Source organism: Pongo pygmaeus, chromosome 18, assembly GCF_028885625.2.
Source record: "Pongo pygmaeus isolate AG05252 chromosome 18, NHGRI_mPonPyg2-v2.0_pri, whole genome shotgun sequence".
In the NCBI taxonomy this organism is placed as follows: domain Eukaryota; kingdom Metazoa; phylum Chordata; class Mammalia; order Primates; family Hominidae; genus Pongo; species Pongo pygmaeus.
In genome coordinates this window covers 14,289,831-14,312,259 of record NC_072391.2, presented here as the reverse complement: position 1 = coordinate 14,312,259, position 22,429 = coordinate 14,289,831, and the positions used below count along the sequence as shown (strand labels likewise).

The following is a 22,429-nucleotide window of genomic DNA, read 5'->3' as shown; positions in this document are numbered from 1 at the left end:
CTTAAAAGGACTTGTAACCAGAATCTATAAAGAACTCTCAAAATACAGTCAGAAAATAAACAACCCTAGAACAAAGGGAAAAAATGAAAAGATATTTCACCAAATAAGAAATCTGGATGGCAAAAAATCACAGGAAAAGATGCTTATTAGTCACTAGGGAAATAAAAACCAAAGCCACAATGAGATACCACTACATACCCATTAGAACTGCTGAACAAACAAGCAAAAGGGGTGTGTATCAATATCAAGTACTGGTGAAGGTGCAGAGTGAGCTGAAGCCTTGTATACTGCTGGGGGAAATCCAAAATGGTGACGCCACTTTGGAAAAGAGTGTATCAATTTCTTATGAAGCTAAATATACAGTTACCACATGACCCAGCAATCCCACTCCTAGATATTTACCCAAAGAAAATGAAAACTTAATTCATACAAAAAACCTGTATACAAATATTTATAGCAGCTTGATTCTTGATTGACAAAAACTGGCAACAACCTAAATATCCTTCCCCTGGGTGATGGATAAATAGTGATACCTGTATACAGTGGAATACCACTTAGCAGTAAAACAGAGTGTACTGAGGATACACGCACCACCACAAATCGCAAATGCATCGTGCTAAATGAAAGAAGTTAAATGAAAGGCTCAAAAGGCTAACTATCGCATGATTCCAGGTATATGACATTCTGGAAAAGACAAAATCGCAGGGACAGAAAGAAGACCAATGGCCGCTGGGATCTGTGTGGGGGTTGGGGGAAGGATCAACTCCAAAGGGGCATGAGGGAAATTTCTGGAGTGATGGAGTTCTATATCTTGATCATAGTGGTGGTTATATGACTGTACACAGATGTCAAAACTCATCAAATTGTATACCTGAAAGTGATGACTTTCATTGGGTACAATTATATCTTATTGAAGCTGACCTGGCGAAAGATATTAAAAACAATGTTTTAAAAGAAAACCAACAAAATTTTAATATGAAATACTATGCTTATAGTTAAGATTATTTGGCCAAGAGTTTCTAAAAGGGGAAAAGGCAGGATACAAGCTGCATACAGGGTACGAGGTTGGCCGCAGAGCAAGAATGCTTGTTACCACAGCATCAAGTGGGGGGCTGGGGGCTTAATTGTCTTCTATTTTTCTGCATTTTCCAAATTCTCATGCTGAGTACGTTATTTTATTAACAAAAACAACAAAAAATTAAAAGATGGGGAACACAAAAGGTGAATATTTCTGCTTTTCTCCCCTTTACCTAACTGGAGTTGAAATGGAGAAACTTGAAGGGGTAAGGCACTGCTTTTTCCAGGTGAATCCCAAACAGATTCTAAGAAGCTGCACAGGACACTGGAAGCTTCCCATTGTATCCTCTTCCACAGAGTGGACATCCGTACACAGGAAGGTCCTTTGGGAAGCTGCACACAAGGTTCTAACTAGGAAACGCTCAAGGGGGTACGCCCTGGGGCCAGTTTCCCACACTAAGAAGGTGAGCCCCCTCCCTGCAAGGCTGATGACATCCTGGAGTTGCCAGGAGGAATAGGGAGGGCACAAATGCACACTGAGTGCCCTGCCTCCGCCTCGCTGCACAGCAGCCCACACCTCCTTCACCACGTTCACTGCAAACCACACTTGAACATAGTAATTAAAAGGCTCCTTGGGAGGTCGCTCGGCTGCCTCAGCTTGGTCTCTCAGGTGACCGACAGCAGCAGCTGTAGATCTTGTTTCTGACTTTAAGGAGACCAGTAACAGCATGAGGAGACTGCTGCTCTAAGTAGGTTCTAAATTTTTATACTGTAACCCTCAGGGTTTCAGCTTGAAAAGTTCAGCAGGTTAGTCGAGACTCCAATAAAACTCCAGGTTCTTTGGCAAACACTTAAAAGGCCTAACATGTTGTTTTAAATGTTAGGGGAAAAAAGACTGAACAATGTCTCTATTTACAGGACAAAAAATAACCGGGAATAGTCAATGTATCTCCTTTGGGCATGCCTCTGTAAACACCATCTAACTAAGGTGCTGATGGAACCTGCTGCTAGGGACCAGCCAGCAGTATTTTCACAATGGTCAGCCCAAGCAGCATCAGACCATCCATGCGGCCCTGAAATTCTCCAGAGAAGTGAGGGAGTGGGCAGCGTTTCTCCAGGCCCCAGGAACACATCAACAAGAACAAGTATGTGACAGAAATCCTTCAATTAAACATGACCTGGGAAAACAGCCACACTTCCTAAAGACATTTTATTCCAGCATTAATGGCATGCAGAGTAGTTTTCCTTTGTGTACCAACCGAGTATGTACCTAGAACTGCTTGGATGGAAAGTGGCTAGCACTACCAATCAACACAGTCATATCAACAGAAAAGGAGGAGACTTACGCTGTACATTCACCTCCTAAAAATAGGATTGAAATAACCATACTTACGAGAAAAATATTTGCTGAGTACATAGTATATATATAAACTAGAAGCCCTGAAGGAGAGTGGTTACTTGGCTTTCCCTCCCTCCCTCCTTCCTCTCTCTCTCTGTGTTTCTTTCTTGAGACGGAGTCTTGGAGTCTTGCTGTGTCACCCAGGCTGGAGTGCAGTGGCGCCATCTGGGCTCACTGCAACCTCAGCCTCCCGGGCTCAAGAAAGTCTCCTGCCTCAGCCTCCCAAGTAGCTGGGAGCACCACCATTCCCAGCTAATTTTTGTATTTTTAGTAGAGACAGGGTTTTGCCATGTTGGCCAGGCTGGTCTCAAACTCCTGACCCACGGTGGTGGAATAACAGGCGTGAGCCACCATGCCCAGCCCGCTTGGATTTCTATCGAATGACTTTATCACATGAAAGTCAAGATTGGTAATTGTTTCTGATCTAGAACAGCTGCAAGAAACACTCACCTGTGTAATGAATCCTTCATTTCCTCTAAAGTCTGGATGAGTTTCCCCAACCTCCCACATGTCAGTTAGATACTTTTAAGTCTGCAACTCTAAGCCTCAGTTTCCTCTGTACAACTGGGAAAGAGTATCTGCACCTTACTGCATCTTTAAAAGGTCTAGACAAGACAATAAAGGATGTTCCTAGCACTCTGTCTAACAGTATAAACCCAATAAATAGTCCTTTCTTCCACTATTTATGTCATTTAGTTATCTGGGATTGGGTCTAGTACTTAATTCTTAGTGTATCTTTGATATCAAAATGTATACTATGAGTTCACGTGCTTGGGTCAAGAAAAAAAATTAAAAGAAAAAGAACAGATATAAAGAGATTACATTTTTTTTTTTTTTTTTTGAGACAGAGTTTCGCTCTTGTAACCCAGGCTGGAGTACAATGGCACGATCTCAGCTCACTGCAACCTCCGCCTCCCTGGTTCAAGCGATTCTCCTGCCTCAGCCTCCTGAGTAGCTGGGATTACAGGTGTGCACCACCATGCCAGGCTAATTTTTGTATTTTTAGTAGAGACGGGGTTTCGCCATGTTGGCCAGGCTGGTCTTGAACTCTTGACCTCAGGTGATCTGCCCGCCTCGCCCTCCAGAAGTGCTGGGATTATAGGCGTCAGCCACTGTACCCGGCAAGATTAAATTTTAAAAAATTTGTTCTGTGTGGTATTTGTTGAGCATCAGTTGTTCTGGGATTGCTACAACATAGGATATTACAGCGTCCTAATTTTTGCTACTTCCTCCTTGGAGAACAGAAAATACCCACAGGTAGTGCCCTTTTATGTCTTTGATGCCCTCACTGCCAGGGCTGGGCCCCCAAGCCCCCGAGGATCTGTTGAGTACCTGCTGAGATGCTTTTCTGAGTACTGGAGCTCAGACCCAACGCCTCAGCACCGTTTTGGGTTGGACAGACTTTGTCGCGCTGTGCCTAGCACTCTAATACAGTTCCTGCCACCACCCGAACCAGACCCTCGCGGCTCCTGGCACACTCTAAATACTTCTGAGAGTTTAATGCAGACCCTTAACAGGGCTTGAACTTTGTACTCTCACTCATTATGGGACCTTATTAAAGTAAACGAGCAAGCCAAATTGGTTGATTCCACAGGTTCCGCACCTGATATCCTGACCTACATCCTGCTGATACTAATAGGATTAAACACTGAAAACAAACCAGGTGGAAAGGATCCATTAAGTTTCCACCTGGCACCGTCAGGGGTCTTGCTCGATGAATGGTGCTCCAGAAGAAAGCTCGATTTACTCAAGTTCTCTGATTCAATTAAAAGTTGTCAAGATGTCTCTTTCTCTATCTTTTTTTTTTTTTTTTTTTTTTGGCAGCGCTGACAAAGAAGTACAAAATCTACAATTTTTTTTTAGCTCAAATCTTGTGGCGGTGACAGCTTTACTGTCAATGGGAGGACAAAAACCCTTATTTTAATTACAGTATTATAAATTCAAAACCCTAAATAACTTATAGAAAGTTTTCACTTAAAACGATGAAAGCTATAAAAGGAACTAATCTATTAATGCAGTCTATTATTAGTTATTTTAATTTTAATATTTTTCAGATTATGCTGATATAGAGGGGAAAAACGAAAAGCTTGTCCCTGAGAAGTAATAAACTAAAAAAATCCAGAAGAGAGAGATATGAAGGACAGAAATACAAGTGCCCCTTTAAATCCTGCTCAGTACGATCTCTAGAAATCATGCTGACATTCATTATTTTAACATTTGTTGAGCACATGAAACATGACAGTGGTAATAAAGGTATGAAATTTGAAGACTAAGGATGCTACAGATTAAAAACTTCTCCAATACTTTTTCTTTCTTTTTTTTCTTGAGACAAGGTCTCGCTGTGTCCCCCAGGTTGGAGTGCATTGATGCGATCATAGCTCACTGCAGTCAAAACTCCTGGGCTCAAGCCATCCTCCCAATTCAGCCTCCTGAGTACCTGGGACTACAGGCCCACGCAGCTAATATTTAAATTTTTTTTTTTTTTTTTGGTAGAGAAAAGGTCTCACTATATTGCCCAGGTTGATCTCAAACTCCTGGGCTCAAGCCATCCTCCTGCTTCAGCTTCCCAGAGTGGTGGGATTATAGTTGTGAGCTACCATGCCTGGCCCCCTCCAATAGTTAATTCAGAGAAAGGAGAGGAGGTAAGTAAAGAGAGACACCCAGAGTCAAGAGACAGCTAAAACATCCAATCCAGGCTTCAAACACAAGTTTAAGTTTTCTGTTGAAATTCAGCTTCAGCATAATGTACAAAAAGCATATGTGACATTTTTGCTACTTGTCTGATTTCATTAATATCAATGAGATTCAGAAAACTCCCCACAGTCAGATCGGGCCACATGCAAAAGGAGATTAATTAAAACAGTGCATTCATAGCTTGGGTATGAATCAAGTTCCACCGCTTGACTACTACTTTCCTTTGATTTGATTGTTAGTTCTGCTAACCGTGACAACTGTCACGATGTGAGACAAAGGCGAATGATTATAATTGTGTCTGGGTCAGTGTCTCTCAACACATAACCTTGGTTAAAAGCACTCGCTTTCTTTTGTGTGTGTGTATGTGAGACAGAGTCTCACTCTGTTGCCCAGGATGGAGTGCAGTGGCGCGATCTTGGCTCACTGTAGCCTTGACCTCCCTGGGCTGAGGCAGTCCCCCTACTTCAGTCTCCTAAGTAGCTGGGACTACCGGCATGCGCCACCACACCTGGCTAATTTTTTGTATTTTTAGTAGAGACGTGGTTTTGCCATGTTGGCCATGCTGGTCTCGAACTCCTGACCTCAAGTGATCCACCCGTCTTGGCCTTCCAAAGTGCTGGGAGTATAGGCGTGAGCCACCGAGCCTGGCCTCACCAGCTTTCTTGTACGACAGACTTAATGGCTCTGGGACTTTGGGCAACTCACATAACCCTTTGGGCCTCCGTTTTCTTAACTGTAAAATGGATAATGATGACTGTCTCAAGGATTTAAATGAAAGAATTTCAGTTACACATTAAGCATTCTCCTGGCCCCAGTAATAAGCACTCAATAAGCAGTGGCCATGATTATTGTCACTGTGACTGCTGCCTTGCTGGACTGCCCCCAGCAGCAGGGAACGGCCTTTTCCATGTGCTGACTGACAAGACGCCCTTCTGGCCTCTTGCTGTGGCCCTGTGTGGCATGTGTGCACGAAGAGCTAAGTGAGGCACGTCTGCGGGGTGGAGAGGACATGGGATTCAGCTCAGGCAGACCTGGGTCTGCCTTTCGGCTGTGCTTCTTAAGTGCAGCATGGCCCTGCACACTTAGCCTCCCTGAGCCTAGGCATCTGCTTCATCAAATAAGGATGATGATTCCCACCTCAGGGCTACAGTGAAAATTAAATGAAATAAGGAAAGAAATGGCTCCTACTACAGCATCTAGCATGTAGTAGGCTCTCAACAGGTGCTAATTTCCTGTTTCCTTTGCTTCTTATATAATTCTGCTTAGGAGAGAAATCCAGGTTGCCTGGGGGTTTTGCTGGAAACAGTGAAAACTCTGCTACTGAAAATAACATGTAGGAGGGGCCTCTGTGCACATTTAAATGCACATTTTAAATATTGAGGCGGCTTTAAACACATCAGCAAAACCTCTACACCACGGAGGAGAGAGAGATTACCAAAATAGACTAGCCATCTTTAACAAGGAGACCCCCCAGGCCTTATGCTGCCCGAGCCAGAGCTTTTTAGGATTCCTCAAATTAAATTAAATTGATCCTAAAAATATCTGCTCTGGTGGAAGACTACACGGGCTTTGCCACCAAGTGAAGCCTTGCTATAATTTCTCCCCCAAAATAGGAGTTTCTAGAGCATTTAAATAGTCCATGGCCCCAGAACTTCGGCAAGATCCAATACAAACCTGCTGGAGAAAGCTCCTTCTTCATTCTTTTTAATTTCTTGGCCTTTTTCCTTCCCTCTGAGAGGGGCTCTGCACAGGAATCGGTCTGCTCAAGCTCAGTGTCGGAAATCTCCCCTGACACTCCGTCCTCTAGGCCAGCTTCCTCTTGACTAGGACTCAAATTTCTCTTTCCTACTGTGCTGGGAGCTGTAAAACTGAAATGCAAAAAGTGGAACAACATAAAAGGTGCTGAGAGTTACAGGAAAACTAGTCTATAAAAATATTCTAATACTCTTAATTCTATTAACACTCAGCCAGCCATCAACAACATGGGCAGCTGCTGCCTGTGTGTAAAAATTAAAGACCTTATTATGAACTGAAGTCTGGAAGTTTACCTATAACAAGCTTATTCAGAAAAAAGCTCTAAATTATGCTTGTAAATAGATATATACAAATTTAAGCTGATCCGAGTGCTCAAGAACAAATCTGTAAAGTAGTCTCTATTTTGATAAAACAATTGTAACAGAATAGTAGAATAGTAGAGATAATATAATGAAATAATAGTTTTGATTACATTAAATCAGAAGATAGCATTATTCTCTTCATGACTGCCTAATGGATAAACAGAAGAACTGAAGAATTCTTCAATCAGTCTGCTATCCCACTGCTTAAAACTTGGATATAGTTACAGAGCATACCCCATCTTCATGTAATCTTCTTCCTTTCCAAAAAGATGACTTGTTAGATGTATAATTAAATCTGGTTTCATTTTGAAAGCTTTATAGGATTTGACATATTGAATTAAATCAGATTATGTGTCCTGATTTTTCCTTAAGAAAATGTTCCCTGAAATATAACTAGATAAAAACAGCGTCCACATAGCCAGTGAGTCCTTTCTCCTCTAAATGGGTCTTAGAGATTTTTTTGTTATAGCCCCCAAGTTATGAAAAGCCTCAAATAAATTCAAGGCATTCTATTTAGGAGAGGCCATTCAAGCACATGGGGAGGGTGGGGAGGGAGAGAGATAAAATGATCCTACCAGCTTTTCCTAGGAGGTGGGTGCTTTTACATTTTATCTATCTATCTATCTATCTATCTATCTATCTATCTATCTATCTATCTATCTATTTAATTATTTTTGAGACACGGTCTTGCTTTGTCACCCAGGCTGGAGTGCAGTGGTGTGATCTCGGCTCACTGTAGCCTCCGCCTCCCGGGTTCAAGTGATTCTCCTGCTTCAGCCTCCCAAGTAGCTGGGATTACAGGCACCCACCACCATGCCTGGCTAATTTTTTTTTTTTTTTTCCTGAGACAGAGTCTTGCTCTGTCCCCCAGGCTGGAGTGCAGTGGCACAATCTCAGCTCACTGCAACCTCCGCCTCCCAGGTTCAAGCGATTCTCCTGCCTCAGCCTCCTGAGTAGCTAGGATTACAGGCATGCACCATGAAGTCTGGCTAATTTTTGTATTTTTAGTAGAGATGGGGTTTCACCATGTTGGCCAGGCTGGTCTTGAACTCCTGACCTCGTGATCCACCCACCTTGGCCTCCCAAAGCGCTGGGATTACAGGCTGGAGTTACCACGCCCAGCCTCTGCTAATTTTTGTATTTTTAGTAGAGGTGAGGTTTCACCATGTTGGCCAAGCTGGTCTGGAACAATGGACCTCAAGTGATCTGCCCATCTTGGCCTCCCAAAGTGCTGGGATTACAGGTGTGAGCCGCCATACCCAGCCAGGAAGTGAATAGTTTAAAATGTTCCATATAAAAAACTCTGGCTACCTAAATATTCAAGTTCCTCCACATTACTCCTGCACTCAACATCTTCCCTGAATCTGCCAACTGCACTTGATAGTACACTCAGGGGACAGAGGAGAAGAACACACTGCCTTACCGGTGGTTCTCTAAGGCATGGGAAGCAGAAGAGGCTGGAGCACTCTTCCTCCTATGACTGGCTGGCTAGCCTTTCATTTGTCTTCTTTTTCATTTCTATTATAGACAGCTTTCTGAAACATCTAATTGAGGGGCTATAAGGAAAGATATTAATGGTAATGTTTTGGCGGGGGGGGGGGGGGGAGTGGCTGTTAAAAAGGTATGCTAAAGTTTCCTGTTTAAAAACTGATAATACCTTTAAGAAGATTTTCTAAAGACTAGAAAAAGTTCGGGTGACTTCAGAAAATTTAGAAAATTCAGAAAGTATAAGAAGATAATAAGGGTTCTTCCATTACAAAAGGGGAAGAGGCCTAAAAATTTCTTTGCATTGCAAATTCAGGAACCTGGTAGCCTCTGAGACACACATAAATGTTTAATGAAAACTCAGCTAGAACCACGGGCATTAAAAATACTCTGTGAAATACAAAGTCTAGAAATAGCCCCAACTGTACATAGAAATCTACTGTATAACAACAGTGGTATCTCTAAATACTGGGGCATATATGGACTTTAAAATAATGGTGTTGGGACAAGCAGAAAAGGATAAAATTAGAACCATTCCTCACACCATATAAAAGAATAAATGCCTAATGGATTAGATATCTAAACGCAAAAAAGGCAACTTTACAGGTACTAAAAGAAAACGCGGGTGAATGCCTCCAAAATCCAGGTGTAGAAAAAGGTTTTCTTGCCATGTCTCACAATCCAGACATAATAAAGGATTTACGAATGTGACCTCATAGATGTAAACATCTTTTGCAGGGCGATAAATAACGTGAGCCAAGACAAATGACAAATCAGGAGGAAATATCTGCAACATGTATCACAGATAAAGGGTTAATGTCTCTAACAAATTATAACTCAAACTTGAAGAGAAAAAGAAAGACCAAAAATCCTATAGAAAACTGAAAAAGCTATGAATAAACAGCTCATTACACACACTCCTTAAACACATGAAAAGATGTTCAACTCCATTCATAATGCAAAATAAAACAACACTGAAATATCACTTCTCACCCACTAGGATTTTAGACTGGCAAAAACCTTCAAAAGCTTGATAATATACTCCATTAGTAGACTGGGGAAATGGGTCCTTTCTCACATTACTGGTATGAATGCAAAATCGCATGACTTATTCTTATGGAGGGAATGTGGCAATATCTAACAAAACTGCATACACTTCTAGGAATTTAGAAGATATACCTCCTACAATGCAAAAATATGTATGTACAAGTTATTCATTACAGCATTATTTGGAATTGCAAAATACTGCAAAATACCTAAATGTCTAAGCATAAAAAACTGGTTGAATACACAACAGGACACACAATCAATGAACTACTAAGCAGTTACCAAAAAGAATGAAGATCTCAAAGAACTCAAAATGATTATAGAAAGATTTCCAGTAAAATATGTGCAAAAAGCAAAGTACAAAAGAACAACTTATGAACCTGGTATGCCCAATCTTGAGTAGGGTGTGGGAGAGAATTGCAAACAAATCCTGAACCCTTTAGTAGGTTTGCTTCTGTAGTAGAATGAGTGAAGCAATTCTGAAAACACTTAGCTGCATGAGAGCACCGGGTAAATCAGTAAATGTGCTGATGTTTCTGGCAGACAGACATAAAAATATTAGAATAAGGGAAGATAAGGAAGAACCCTCTGAGGTTAGACTGAAATTGGAGATATGGGTTTGGGCTTGTGATTTCTAAAATAAGTATATGTGTTCACATTTATGTATACACACACACACACATATATATATATACACACACGTATATTTATGCAGGGATAGATAATTGTATCTATCCAGGCACAAAATTCCCAGCTCTCTCTACAGAAAGCACGTAGAAGCAGAGACACCACAGTAGCAATGAGCATATCTACTGTCCAGATCTTAGTTTCTAATACCCTACTAAAAGGAACCAGGGCTCCTCAAATAAGTGGCTGATTCCAGGCTCAAGGGAGATAAATTATAAAATGAGTCTAAAATATTTTGCAATACCAAGAAGTAAAAAACTTTTAGGCATGTCACAGGGAAATAGGAACTAGCTTGAAAGGACTCCCACTGGGAAAATCTGGGACAATGTGTGCCCTCTAATTTATTAGGGGGCAGTAATAAATTCTGAATCATTGGAAAAAAAATAGTAATCCATGAGTCTACATCAATACGTAAGACAGGGAAAGGAAAGGGAAAGAAAAACTCCGACTCTCCACTATAAACATAAATTTAAACTGATTGGCACAGCATCCAGGATCCTCTATCATCTGGGTCCCAATCTGCTTTCCTGGCCTATCTTTCACTAGGCAGCCAAGCTGCAGAGACTATATAGGTTTACCTAATGAAGTTCATCGTCCGTACTCTCCCACATGCCCGTCATCCCACCAGAAGTTTATCAGCCCAAATACAACCCACACTGCCCATTTCGATGTTACCATTCATGCTAAGACCCTACTGCCCATCTCCTCCTGCTCAACATCACTCTCCTCCGGGAATGTTCCCAATCCCTGTTTACTGTTCTTTCCTTTCCATGCTTCCCATAACACTCTGCTTTTCTGTCTCAAGAGGACTTTAACTCGTTCATCTTATTTTTTATAATAAACTGAAACTAGGAGCAGTGCATCAACAGAAGAATGGATAAACTGGGCTATATTCATACAATGAAATATAATTCAGCAATTAAAAAATGAATTACTGTTACCTCCAACAACACAGATGAATCTCAAACATTCTAAGTGAATGAAGCCTTCACAGGAAAGGGTGGGTATTTTATAAACCCATTTACATGAAATTCCAAAGGCTAAACTAATCTTCAGAGAAAAAAACTCAGAAGAATGGTGGGTATGGGAGGGTAGGTAGGGACTGACTGGTGGAAAATGAGGGAACTTTCTGGGGTAATGTTAATTCCCCGTGTCTTTATAGGAGTATAGTTTTGTTAAAACTTCTATCTTGGCCAGGTGTGGTGGTTCACACTTGTAATTCCAACACTTAGGGAGGCCAAGGCGGGAGGATTGCTTGAGCCCAGGATCAAGAACAGCCTGAGCAATGTGGAGAAACCCCGTCTCTAAAAAAAAAAAAATACAAAAAATTAGCCAGGCACAGTGGTGGCATGCCTGTAGTCCCAGCTATTTGGGAGGCTGAGGTAGGAGGATTGCTTGAGTCTGGGAGTTTGAGGTTTCAGTGAGCCATGACCATCCCACTGCACTCCAGCCTGGGTGACAGAGTGAGACCCTGTCTCAAAAAACAACAACAATAACAACAACCACTTCATATCTCAACATCATGTGGCTATTCTACGGACATGGAGACTGATTAATTTTAGCATTAACTTCAAGCAATGATTTTGAAGGCACTTACTAGAATACATTGGTTGTATCCTAACCACAGATTATGGTATTTTTGGCCAACAAGACCCAGGCATCTGTAATGCTCCTCTCCATAAACAACTGACTGCTATGCAACAGGGACTCTGCCAGATGTGGTTCTGCAGGGTTCTTGTTTCTATGTAACATTTAAGTTTACAAAGCATTTTCCTGAACAGTTTCTCAATTAATTTACAACTTCATTTATTTATTTAGAGACGGAGTCTTGCTCCGTTGCTCAGGCTGGAGTGTAGTGGCGTGATCTTGGTACACTGTAACCTCCATCTCCCTGGTTCAAGTGATTCTCGTGCCTCAGCCTCCCAGCTAATTTTTGTATTTTTAGTAGAAACAGGGTTTCACCATGTTGGCCAGGCTGGTCTTGAAATCCTGACCTCAGGAGATCCGCCTGCCTCAGCCTCCCAAAGTGCTGGGATTACAGGCGTGAGCACCCTGTAATCCCAGCATTACATAGCGCACCCGCCCTACAGCATATGTAATCCCAGCATTACATAGCGCACCCGCCCTACAGCATATTTCTTAATTGCTAATCTGTAGTTTCTGCTCTCAAATAAGTCTTTTGCTTCCTAGGAGAGGCCAACGGTTATTGGGCATCCTGCCTGAGAAAGCTCTCAGATATATGTGGAATTAGTTTATTTCATTTAATGTTTCTGTATCTATATGTATGTAAGACCTGCCATCCTCTAATAAAAATAAAAGCTGTGATTATATCCCCATATAACTTAACTACGGCAGTTTTAAATAAAAGAGTTTTAATTATACATTAAAAACCAGATATATGTAACACTGCCTTTACAAATGTGATTCTTTATATATTTGGAAGGTACTGCTGTGCATGTGTGTGTATGTGCATGCGTGTGTGTAGCACTCTCAATACCTGCATGTTGATGAGGCATTTTTATTAACTGATTTTAAATGTCAAAAGGTAAAATGAGAGGCAAAACAATCTCCCATTTGTATGACCTCATTTTGCATACAGATTTATAATGTACAAAGTGAGCTAGTTTATAATGAATAGGGAGTGGACATTTAAATCCACTGTAAGAAGTGGTGATTCATTAAAAAATAAAATGTCACAGACACAACTTGGTATGTTAAAACTGAACACTAAACTTTGATTAGTGTTTTGTTAAAAGCTAAGTTGCTGTCAACTATCCATCAAATTCCACAAGGGTGAACATCTCCAGCAACTTTTTCCTTTTAGTAGAAAGAAATGTTTGCTTATAGAAAGGCCGTATTTTCAAACCCCTACAAATACCTTTTTCCATGAAGCAATAACAAAAATCTAGCTGCCACATGAACATATTCCCCATTTTAAATTAGGGTATTATTTACATGCAATGGAATTCACTTATTTTAAATGTACAGTTTGGTTAACTTTGGGAATTGCTTACAACCATGTAACTATTACTACAATTGAGATATAGAATACCCTTTCCCTAAAAAGATTCCTCATGTCACTCTGCCCTCAATCCACATTGTCGCAGCAACCATTAATCTGCTTATAGTCCTATTTATGTAGTTTTGCCTTTTCCAGAAGTTCATGTGAATGAAATCACACAATATTTAGTCTTTTGTTTGACTCTTTTCACTTAGCATAATACTTTGAGAGTCAGTCATATGGCTGTTAGTATTAGTACTTTATTTCATAGTATGGCTGGATCACAATTTATTCATTTACCAGTTGATGGACATTTGGGCTGCTTCCAACTATTTGTCATTATAAATAATGCTGGTATGAACATCTGGGTAAAAGCTAGCTTTTATTATTAAAAACATAAGTTTTTATTTTTCAAATATAAATACCTAGAAGGATTGCTGGGTGATATATAAAATACATTTGCAATTTATGTTTAACTTTACAGGAAACTGCCAAACTATTTATTGGCCATTTGTATATCTTTTTTGAAGAAATCTGTTGAAATGTTTTGACCTCATCCCCCTTTTCAAAAAACTGGGTTGTTTTCTGAATTGCCGAGTATATATTATAAGAGTATATATGATCATGATACAACTATTTTGTATGTAGATACAACTACATTATTAGATATGTAGTTTGAAAATTTTTGGCCTGGCATGATGGCTCATGCCTGTAATCCTAGCACTTTGGGAGGCCAAGGTGGGTGGATCGCTTGAGCTCAGGAGTTCAAGACCAGCCTGGGCAACATGGTGAATCCCCACCTCTAAAAGAAAAAAAGGAAAATAAATTTTTTTCCACAGTGTGTGCCTTCTCTTCACAGTTTCTTAATAGTACCTTTTGAAGAAAAGAATATTTAATTTTGACTAAGTCCAGTTTATCAACATTTTTCTTTTATGGCTCATGCTTTTGTTGTCATATCTAAGAAATCTTTGCCTAATGCAAGATACTAAGATCTCCTTTCATTTTTTTCTTCTACCAGTGGTTATCATTTTAGTTCTTCCATTTAGTTCTACGAGTCGCTTGAAGTTCATTTTAAATGTGGTGTAACATCAGAACAGAAATGTGGTTTCTGGCATAGTTACCCAGTTGTTTCAGAGTACTGTATGTTGACAAAAACTTCCTTTGCCTACTGGATTACCAGCACCTGTGTCAGGAATTTTTGTTTTTTCCAAATTCTCAACAGTCATTAGCTTCAAGATTCAGAAATGAGAAATTCAGAATTCCCAAATCATAAAATATTCTGCATTTTTCATAGCATTGTGTTACATGTTGTTGAATAATGAGTTATAAATAGCAAATCACTTTTATGTGATACACTTATACTGAAAGCTTCAGGGGTCAGTTCTATAAAGTAAGATATAATAATATATGCACAGGTTATTATTATGAATGAATACACTGTGAGAAAAGCATGTATTTCAATAACACATAAAAATAACCTCTACCTGATATAGACATTTGTTAACAGAAAACATTAAGAACACAGTAGCACCAAATGAATGCCAAATATCATTTAAAAATTGAAAGATGCCACAAATATTTAAAAGTTATTCTTAAATGATACTTTAAAACACACAAGTATTAATAAATATTTGTTTTGTGAAAAATATTCCAAATGTAGAAAAGCTTCTTTCATGTTATGCTGAACATTGGTCAAGAGTTGGTCAAACTCTTCAGAGTGTGTCCAAAGCAAATTGCAGTTGGGATTTAGACTATATATGGCTTCATATAAGCCCATTTCCTTTCCTAGTGTTGAAAATATCTTGTCTGCTTGCCTTGATTTTGCTCTTAAAATTGATACTGCTTTTCCTAATTCAAATTTTATATCAGCTGATTTCATATTAAGAGTATTCCACAATCATATTCACACATCTTCTCTTTACATTTCTCCTGTGAAAGTATTTACAAAGAACTGTAGCCTACATTAAATATTCAAACACTGGAAAACACCAGTGAACATTATTGGATTCTATGAAGATAATGTAACATTTGGCTATCCTAGCAAGGTTAATAGCACCACACAGGAATCACGCCTCAAAGCTACCAACTTAAGGGCTGCTGCCAAAACTTACATCGTCCAACAAGACTTGGAGGATTTTGTAAAGTATATTCATGTGCATAACTCAATAGATTTTTATTGAGAAAAATGACTCACTATTAATAGCAGGCAGAGCCATAAACATACACTTGCAATATGGTGACAGTGACAAGCAAGAATGACTTGATTGGACTGTGACCCCTTCTCTCCTACATGTTGCTGTCCTGGTTCTGAAATGATGACCTTAATCTCTGACTCCATGTGTCGCTGACTGTGCTCTTGCCTTTAAACTGGATAATTCCTTTAAACTAGTAATGCCCATGTTGCCCATGTTGGCTGTTAAAATTTTAGTTCTTGCAGAATTTTTCCTTTTCCTGATTTCTTGACTCATTTTTCTCACAATCTGGAATAAGAGACAAATGTCTCTAAATGCCAAGAAGGAATTCTTGCATGGAAAAACTATGGGAAATCAACTGATCACACATGTGTGGTTGTATTCTTGGACTCTCTATTCTATTTTGTTTCACTATCTGTCTTTCCTTACCCAGCCCCACACTGTATTACTACAGTTTTACAGTAAGTTGTTTTTTTTTTTTTTTTTTTTTTTTTTAACCGATGGGGTCTGGCTGTCTCACCTGGGCTAGAAAGCAGTGGTGCAATCATAGCTCACCACAGCCTCAACCTCCCAGGCTCAAGTGATCCTCCCACCTCTACCTCCTGAGTAGCTGAGACTACAGGCATGCACTACCACACCTAATTTTTAATTTTTTTGTAAGGATGGGGGTGTCTTGCTATGTTGCCTCAGGCTGGTTTTAAACTTCTGGGCTCAACTGCTCCTCCCTCCCTGGTCTCCCAAAGTGCCGGTATTACAGGCGTGAACCATGATGCCTGGCCTACAGTAAGTCTTAAAGACAGGTAGAGCAAGTCCTTTAGTTGGCTGGAACGTTCATGCTGCTGTATAAAATAACAGTCCCCTTTCATTTTAAAGAGCTGCTGTTTACAACATTCTCATATTTGGTAACTGTATATGACCCTTTGAAGCTGGACACATGTACACTCCCATTTTGCAGACAAGAAACCTCATCTTCAGGGTAAATGACCTCCCCCAGGTACTGCAGCTGGGCAGGTGGGTCTGAGATTGCACTCCAAGTTCAATGTTCTTGGCACTGCTTTATAAACTCCCATCTTCCTAGGGCCAGCTCTCCTCACTGCGCCGGTCTCAACAGAAAAGAGACCCCCGCACCATCCCCACGGAGGAGCCCAAATAGCCACTTACCTTGTCACATTCATTCCTCTGCCCTGTTTTATTTTCCTCCTCCTACTCACCTCTGCCTTGCTTCTTATTTATGTCCTTACTTATCTATTCTCTCTCTCTGCCACTAGAATGTATGTTCCACGAGAGCAGGCTCTTACATTGCTTGTGCTCTCCATTCCTGGCACAGGGCCTGGCATAGAGTAAGTCCTTGGCCAAGGTTTGCTGAATGGATGAAATAAATGAAGTAAGTGAAAGCTACCTCCCTAAAAGCAATAATGCAAGTGACAAACAACAAATTGCTTATTTCATCCTGAATTAGAAATAATATGAACATAGTTTACATTCCAGTGTATGGGCAGCTTCTCCTGCTAGGCTGAATGAAAGCACATTCCCTACTAGATGTAGCTAAGGGATTGAGGGAATGTCCCACTGTGCAAACTACCTCACACAGCAAAATGAACTGGAGAGATCCAGTAAGTGGGAGCTAGAAATGCCTTTTTATTGTGTTCACAAACTCTCGTGGCGAATTCGAATTCCATGAGCATGACTGTTTCCGTGTTTGGGGCTCAATTTAGGTGGGAGAGGGGAGGATGTTGGACAACCTATGCTCAGTTCAGAAGCCAAACCCTTGGAGATCACTGATAAACCAGGATTCTTATTTCTAATAAAGAATTTGAGTCTTGGGGCCAGGCGCAGTGGCTCACACCTGTAATCCCTGCACTTTGGGAGGCCGAGGTGGGCACATCACTTGAGGTGGAGTTCGAGACCAGCCTGGCCAACAAGGTGAAACCTTGTCTCTACTAAACATACAAAAAACAGCCGGGCATCATGGTGTATGCCTGTAATCCCAGCTATTCGGAAGGCTGAGGCAGGAAAACTGCTTGAACCTGGGAGGCGGAGGTTGCAGTGAGCCAAGATCGCACCATTGTACTCCAGCCTGGGGGACACAGTGAGACTCTGTCTCAAAAAAAAAAGGAGTCTGAAAACAAATTTAACATTAAATAAGGTCTGAACGGTACCTGTCTGGTAATAAGGACATCTCTTGTGGAATGGGGGTGTGTGTGTGTGTGTGTGTGTGTGTGTGTGTGTAGGGGTGTGTGTGTGTATGTGTGTGTGTGTGTGTGTGTGTGTGTGTGTGTGTGTGTGTGTGTGTGTGTAAACATTAATGCATTGTATACCTGCTGTGTGTGTGTGTGTGTAAACATGAATGCATTGTATACCTGCTCCATCCTAGACATAAAGCTTACTTGTGAATACGAGGCTTAAGAAAAAAATTGGTTCAACATTACGAAGAATCAATAGCATTCAATAAGAAATACTTTTCACAAGAACCTATTTTGAATATTTCAAACAATCCCCTATTGTCAACTCACTTTAACACAGAAAAGATTGATGCAAACATGAAAGATATTACATTAATAATAATTTCTAAATGTAAAATATATAATCAATATACAATTACTGGACCTGAATTTAGAACATCTGAAATTTTCAGAGGCTAGGATGAAATTTACTTTCGTACTAAAATTTACCTTTTGACTTCAATCAAAGGACTTACTAATCAAATTAGTAACATAATCAAGGCTATAAGAAAAACAAAACATCATCCCGGCATACCAAAAGGCCAACTATTTCAGAAAGTAAACTACTTTTTAAAAATTTCCAGGAAGTTAAACATGACCGATTGAACACATTATTTATCTGCAGAGAGAAGATAACACCTACAGAGGAAAAGAGAACAGGAGAGGCAGCATCAGAGAATGGGGTATCAGCTCACCTTGCAGGCACTCTGTAGAGGAAAAGCAGAGAGAAGAGTGGCAAAGAGCTCTGCATAGAGGCAGAAACAGAAATCTGAGTGTTCTACAAAAGGCAGATTCACCCAATAAAGCCATGCAAAATCTCAGCACAACCAGGCCCTAGATTCCTAAAACGAGCAGGTGGTAAGGACTGGAGCCGTGTCAGGAGGGAGCAAGGCTGTAATAGGATTCCCTACCCCAGGGAAGCCAGGGGACTGGTATCACCCCAGGCCAGTAGGAGCTAGATAGGAGGTTTAGACTCTGGAGAAAGCGATCTCTGCAGGCTCAGCGGCACCAGGTACAATGGTGAAGAGTGACAGTGAGGCAATATGAGCTGACGAAATGGGGTAGCCATCCCCCACATACCGAGGAGTGAGGCTGTCCAGCTCCCTTCTGCCAATTTGTACCCAGAGCACAGCAGTTAGGCTTGTATCCCCCAAGATGAAAATCAGAGAATCAATCTCTAAAAACACTGAATCCTTACAGCTAATTCATATTTAATGTTGAAAGATTGAAAGCTTTCCTCCTAAGATCAGGAATAAGACAAAGATGTCAGCTCTCACAACTTCTATTCAACAATGTACTAGAGGCCCTAGCCAGAGCAATAAAGGCAAGAGAAAGAAAATGTGTATGGGAAAATTTGTACTGGGGAGATAAATGCAAATGTCTTTATTTGTAGATATAATTTCTTAAACAAAAAATACCCAATACTCTATAATAAATTATTAGAACTGATAAGTGAGTAAGTAAGGAAGGTTTAAAAATACAAGGTCAAAATAAAAAAGCTATTATATTTCTTTATATTAGCAATAAATGACTGGAAGTGGAACTTTAAAAATATATGACTTACAATGGATCAAAAGGTAAAACACTAAGGGACAACTCCTTAGTGTTATAGCACATGCAAAATTTGTATGCTGAAAACTATAATACACTGATGAGAGAAATCAAAGAAAGCCCAAATAAGTGAAAAGATACACTACGTTCATGGGTTGGAAGACTCAATGTAGTTAAGATGTTAATTCTCCTCGAAATGGTTTACAGGTTCAACACAATTCCAATCAAAGAGCTAGCAGACTTTTTGTAGAAACTGACAAACTGACTAAAACTTTTGTGGAAAAGTGAATAGAATAAACTTTTATATAAAAAAGACAAGATTAAAGGTACAATATTTGATTTCAAGGCTCACTACAAAGCTACAGTAATCAAGACAGAATGGTATTGGTGAAAGAACAGACATATAGATCAATGGAATAGAACAGTGTCCAGAAATAGACCCACATGTATATGACCAAATGATTTTTGACTAAGGAGTTGTAATTCAGTAATTTACTTTTCATAAAATAGTGCTGGAATAATTGCATATCTATATGCAAAAAATAAACTTGTACCCATGCCTCATACCATACATAAAAATTAACTTGAAATAGATCACATACCTAATATAAAAATGAGAATAATTAAAAACTGCTAAAAAAAAAAAAGAGAAAATCTCTGTGACCTTATCTAGGCAGAGTTCTTATGTAGATATAAGAAGCATAAGCCATAAAGGAACTCAATCAGCCTCAGAGAAAAGACATATTAATTATAAAGCCAATTTTTCACCTCATCATCCTACACAGAAAGACCATCAATAAGATTTGCCTCCACACCCAGAGCTTCTCATCAATTTTTAGTTCATTCTTAAAAAATAATGGATGGCCAAGAACAGCCAAATATTTAAAGAAAGCTTCCAACATGAGAGACAAAAACCAAAACAGACCAATATACAGACAGAAATAAAGGAACTCTGAGGAAACAAGCACAGAGTAGGGAGCTGAAGGAAACTTTACAAACTACAGCCAGTCCTTGCTTTGCACATAGTACAGGATCATAAAAACATCTGGACAACTGAAAGGTGAGTATTCTACACTCGTACTCCTTTGTAAGTTTGAATCAGCTTCCAAAGGGTTATCCTTTGCACTCTAAAGGTGTTCTACACTCACCTTGAAATCAGAGAAACATGGATTTTTCTGTGACCTTTAAAAACTTTTGTCAAAACATTTCTAAGTCTCTGACTCTGGGTTAAAAATAGAGAAACAAACAAACATACAAAAAGTAAAGCCATAACATTCAGTACACTGCAATTTAAAGCATCAGAAACCACTGAGAATTAAAGTGTTTTATTTCTTTGTATAAAACTTATGTCTATATAATGACATAGATCAATGACTAAATAATAAATAAGAGACAAATCTCTTGTTCAGAAGAATTACAGACAATCCTCCCCCAAGGAGGTGGAACATAACTTCCCACCACTTAAGACTTGGGCTGTGTACAGTGACTTCCTTTCAAAGAGCAGAGTGTGGAAAGAGAGAGAGCAGTAACTTCATGTGGAGAGATCTGGCAAACACCACCTCAACCCAGGTGATGAAGGTTAACATCCCAAGTGAGAAATCACATTGACAGCATGTTCCCTTGATATGAAGTGATGAGGATGGCACTTCATCACGGGTCTTCCATCCAAAACCCATAACCTTAGTCTAACCACTAGAAAAATATCAGACAAACTCAAGTTGGAGGACATTCCATAGATTAGCTGGCCAATTTCATCCTGAAACTGTCAAGGTAATCAAAAACAAGGAAAGTCAGAGAAACCATCGTGGTCTAAAGAAGCCTATGGAGATACGATGGCCAAATATAATGTGGTATCCTAGATGAGATCCTGAAACTGAAACAGAAAAAGGACATTAGGTAAAAACCGAGGAAATGTGAATAAAGTATGAGCTTTTGTTAAAAACAAAAAAACTTATTCAGAGTAGTTTAAACAGTGTGTGCCTTCTTCTTGCCATATAACTTATGATATGCAGTGAGTGTTTCTTCTATGCCTGGGTGAACTGTTGTACTCCTTTGTAAGTGTGAATCAGCTTCCAATGGGTTATCCTTTGCGCTTTCAATGTAGTGAAATATCTCTGAGAGCTCCTTTAATGTGAAAGTTTGTGCTGGCATCACTTCTTCTGGGACATCTTCATCCTTTTTGTCACAACCACTTTCCTCATTTATGCTGATAAGTTGCCTTCGTTAAGTTCCTCTGGCTGCAGATTTACAGTAACTCAAATGGCAGCAGTGTCAACATTCCCATGGTCAGCTAGTTCTTCTTTATAATTCTACTTGTTTTGATTTGAATTTCACTTCCAACATTATCACTTATTGGTTCCTTGTGACACTTTCATCTTGGTTGATCAATTCTCTCTTTTGATTATCCATTTGAAAAGAATGTTGCCTGGGTTTATCACTGAGAAACAAGGAGACAACATAATGACATGTTTTGCTGTCTGAGTGAATAGAATAATGAATGTGCAGACACACAGACTCTGAAAGAAGTGACCTGATTGGTGACAGATTAGGATGTGCATCTGTTTTCTACACAGGGATGAGTGGACTGAAGAGCTAGTAGTGAAGTTTATACTTTATTCAATTACTCACAGTTAACACATCGTAGTCACTGAAATTGGAATCATATTATTGGGGGACTGGTGTTATTTAACTAACATGGCGACTGAAATCCATGCATATCAGAACCATGCACAGAGAATTACTTGAAAAATTAATGACCTTATAGACATAAAAGGTAATTCTACATCCAAGAAGGATGAGCTGTATGCATTCTTTCAAAGGAATATTGTGAAGACAAGAATTCTTAGAAATTAAAATAGGAGTTGAAAGAAAGAAAAATCCAATGAAAGTATTGAAGGGGGAAAGTCAGAGAAATGTCCAAGAAATGAACAAAAAGATGAAAGACAATAGAATGGAACAAACAAAGACAAAAACATTAGAGGATAAATCCAGGAAACCTGACATTTAACCACAGGAGT

At 39.7% G+C, this 22,429-nt stretch overlaps 1 protein-coding gene across 8 annotated transcripts in view; it reads right to left on the bottom strand.

Annotated features, from left to right (window-relative positions):
• Positions 1 to 22,429, bottom strand: part of PARN (poly(A)-specific ribonuclease) — a 191,333-nt gene that overhangs the window by 4,361 nt on the left and 164,543 nt on the right. For 4 of the 8 annotated variants that reach the window (XM_054454916.2, XM_054454919.2, XM_063654685.1 and 1 more), the window contains one exon: positions 6,785 to 6,978. In XM_054454916.2, coding sequence (XP_054310891.1) covers positions 6,785 to 6,978 — 194 coding nt within the window. Of the gene's footprint in view, positions 1 to 3,518; positions 6,979 to 8,811; positions 21,850 to 22,429 lie in introns of those variants that run through there. The other 4 variants (XM_054454917.2, XM_054454921.2, XM_063654684.1 and 1 more) reach the window with 3 other exon arrangements.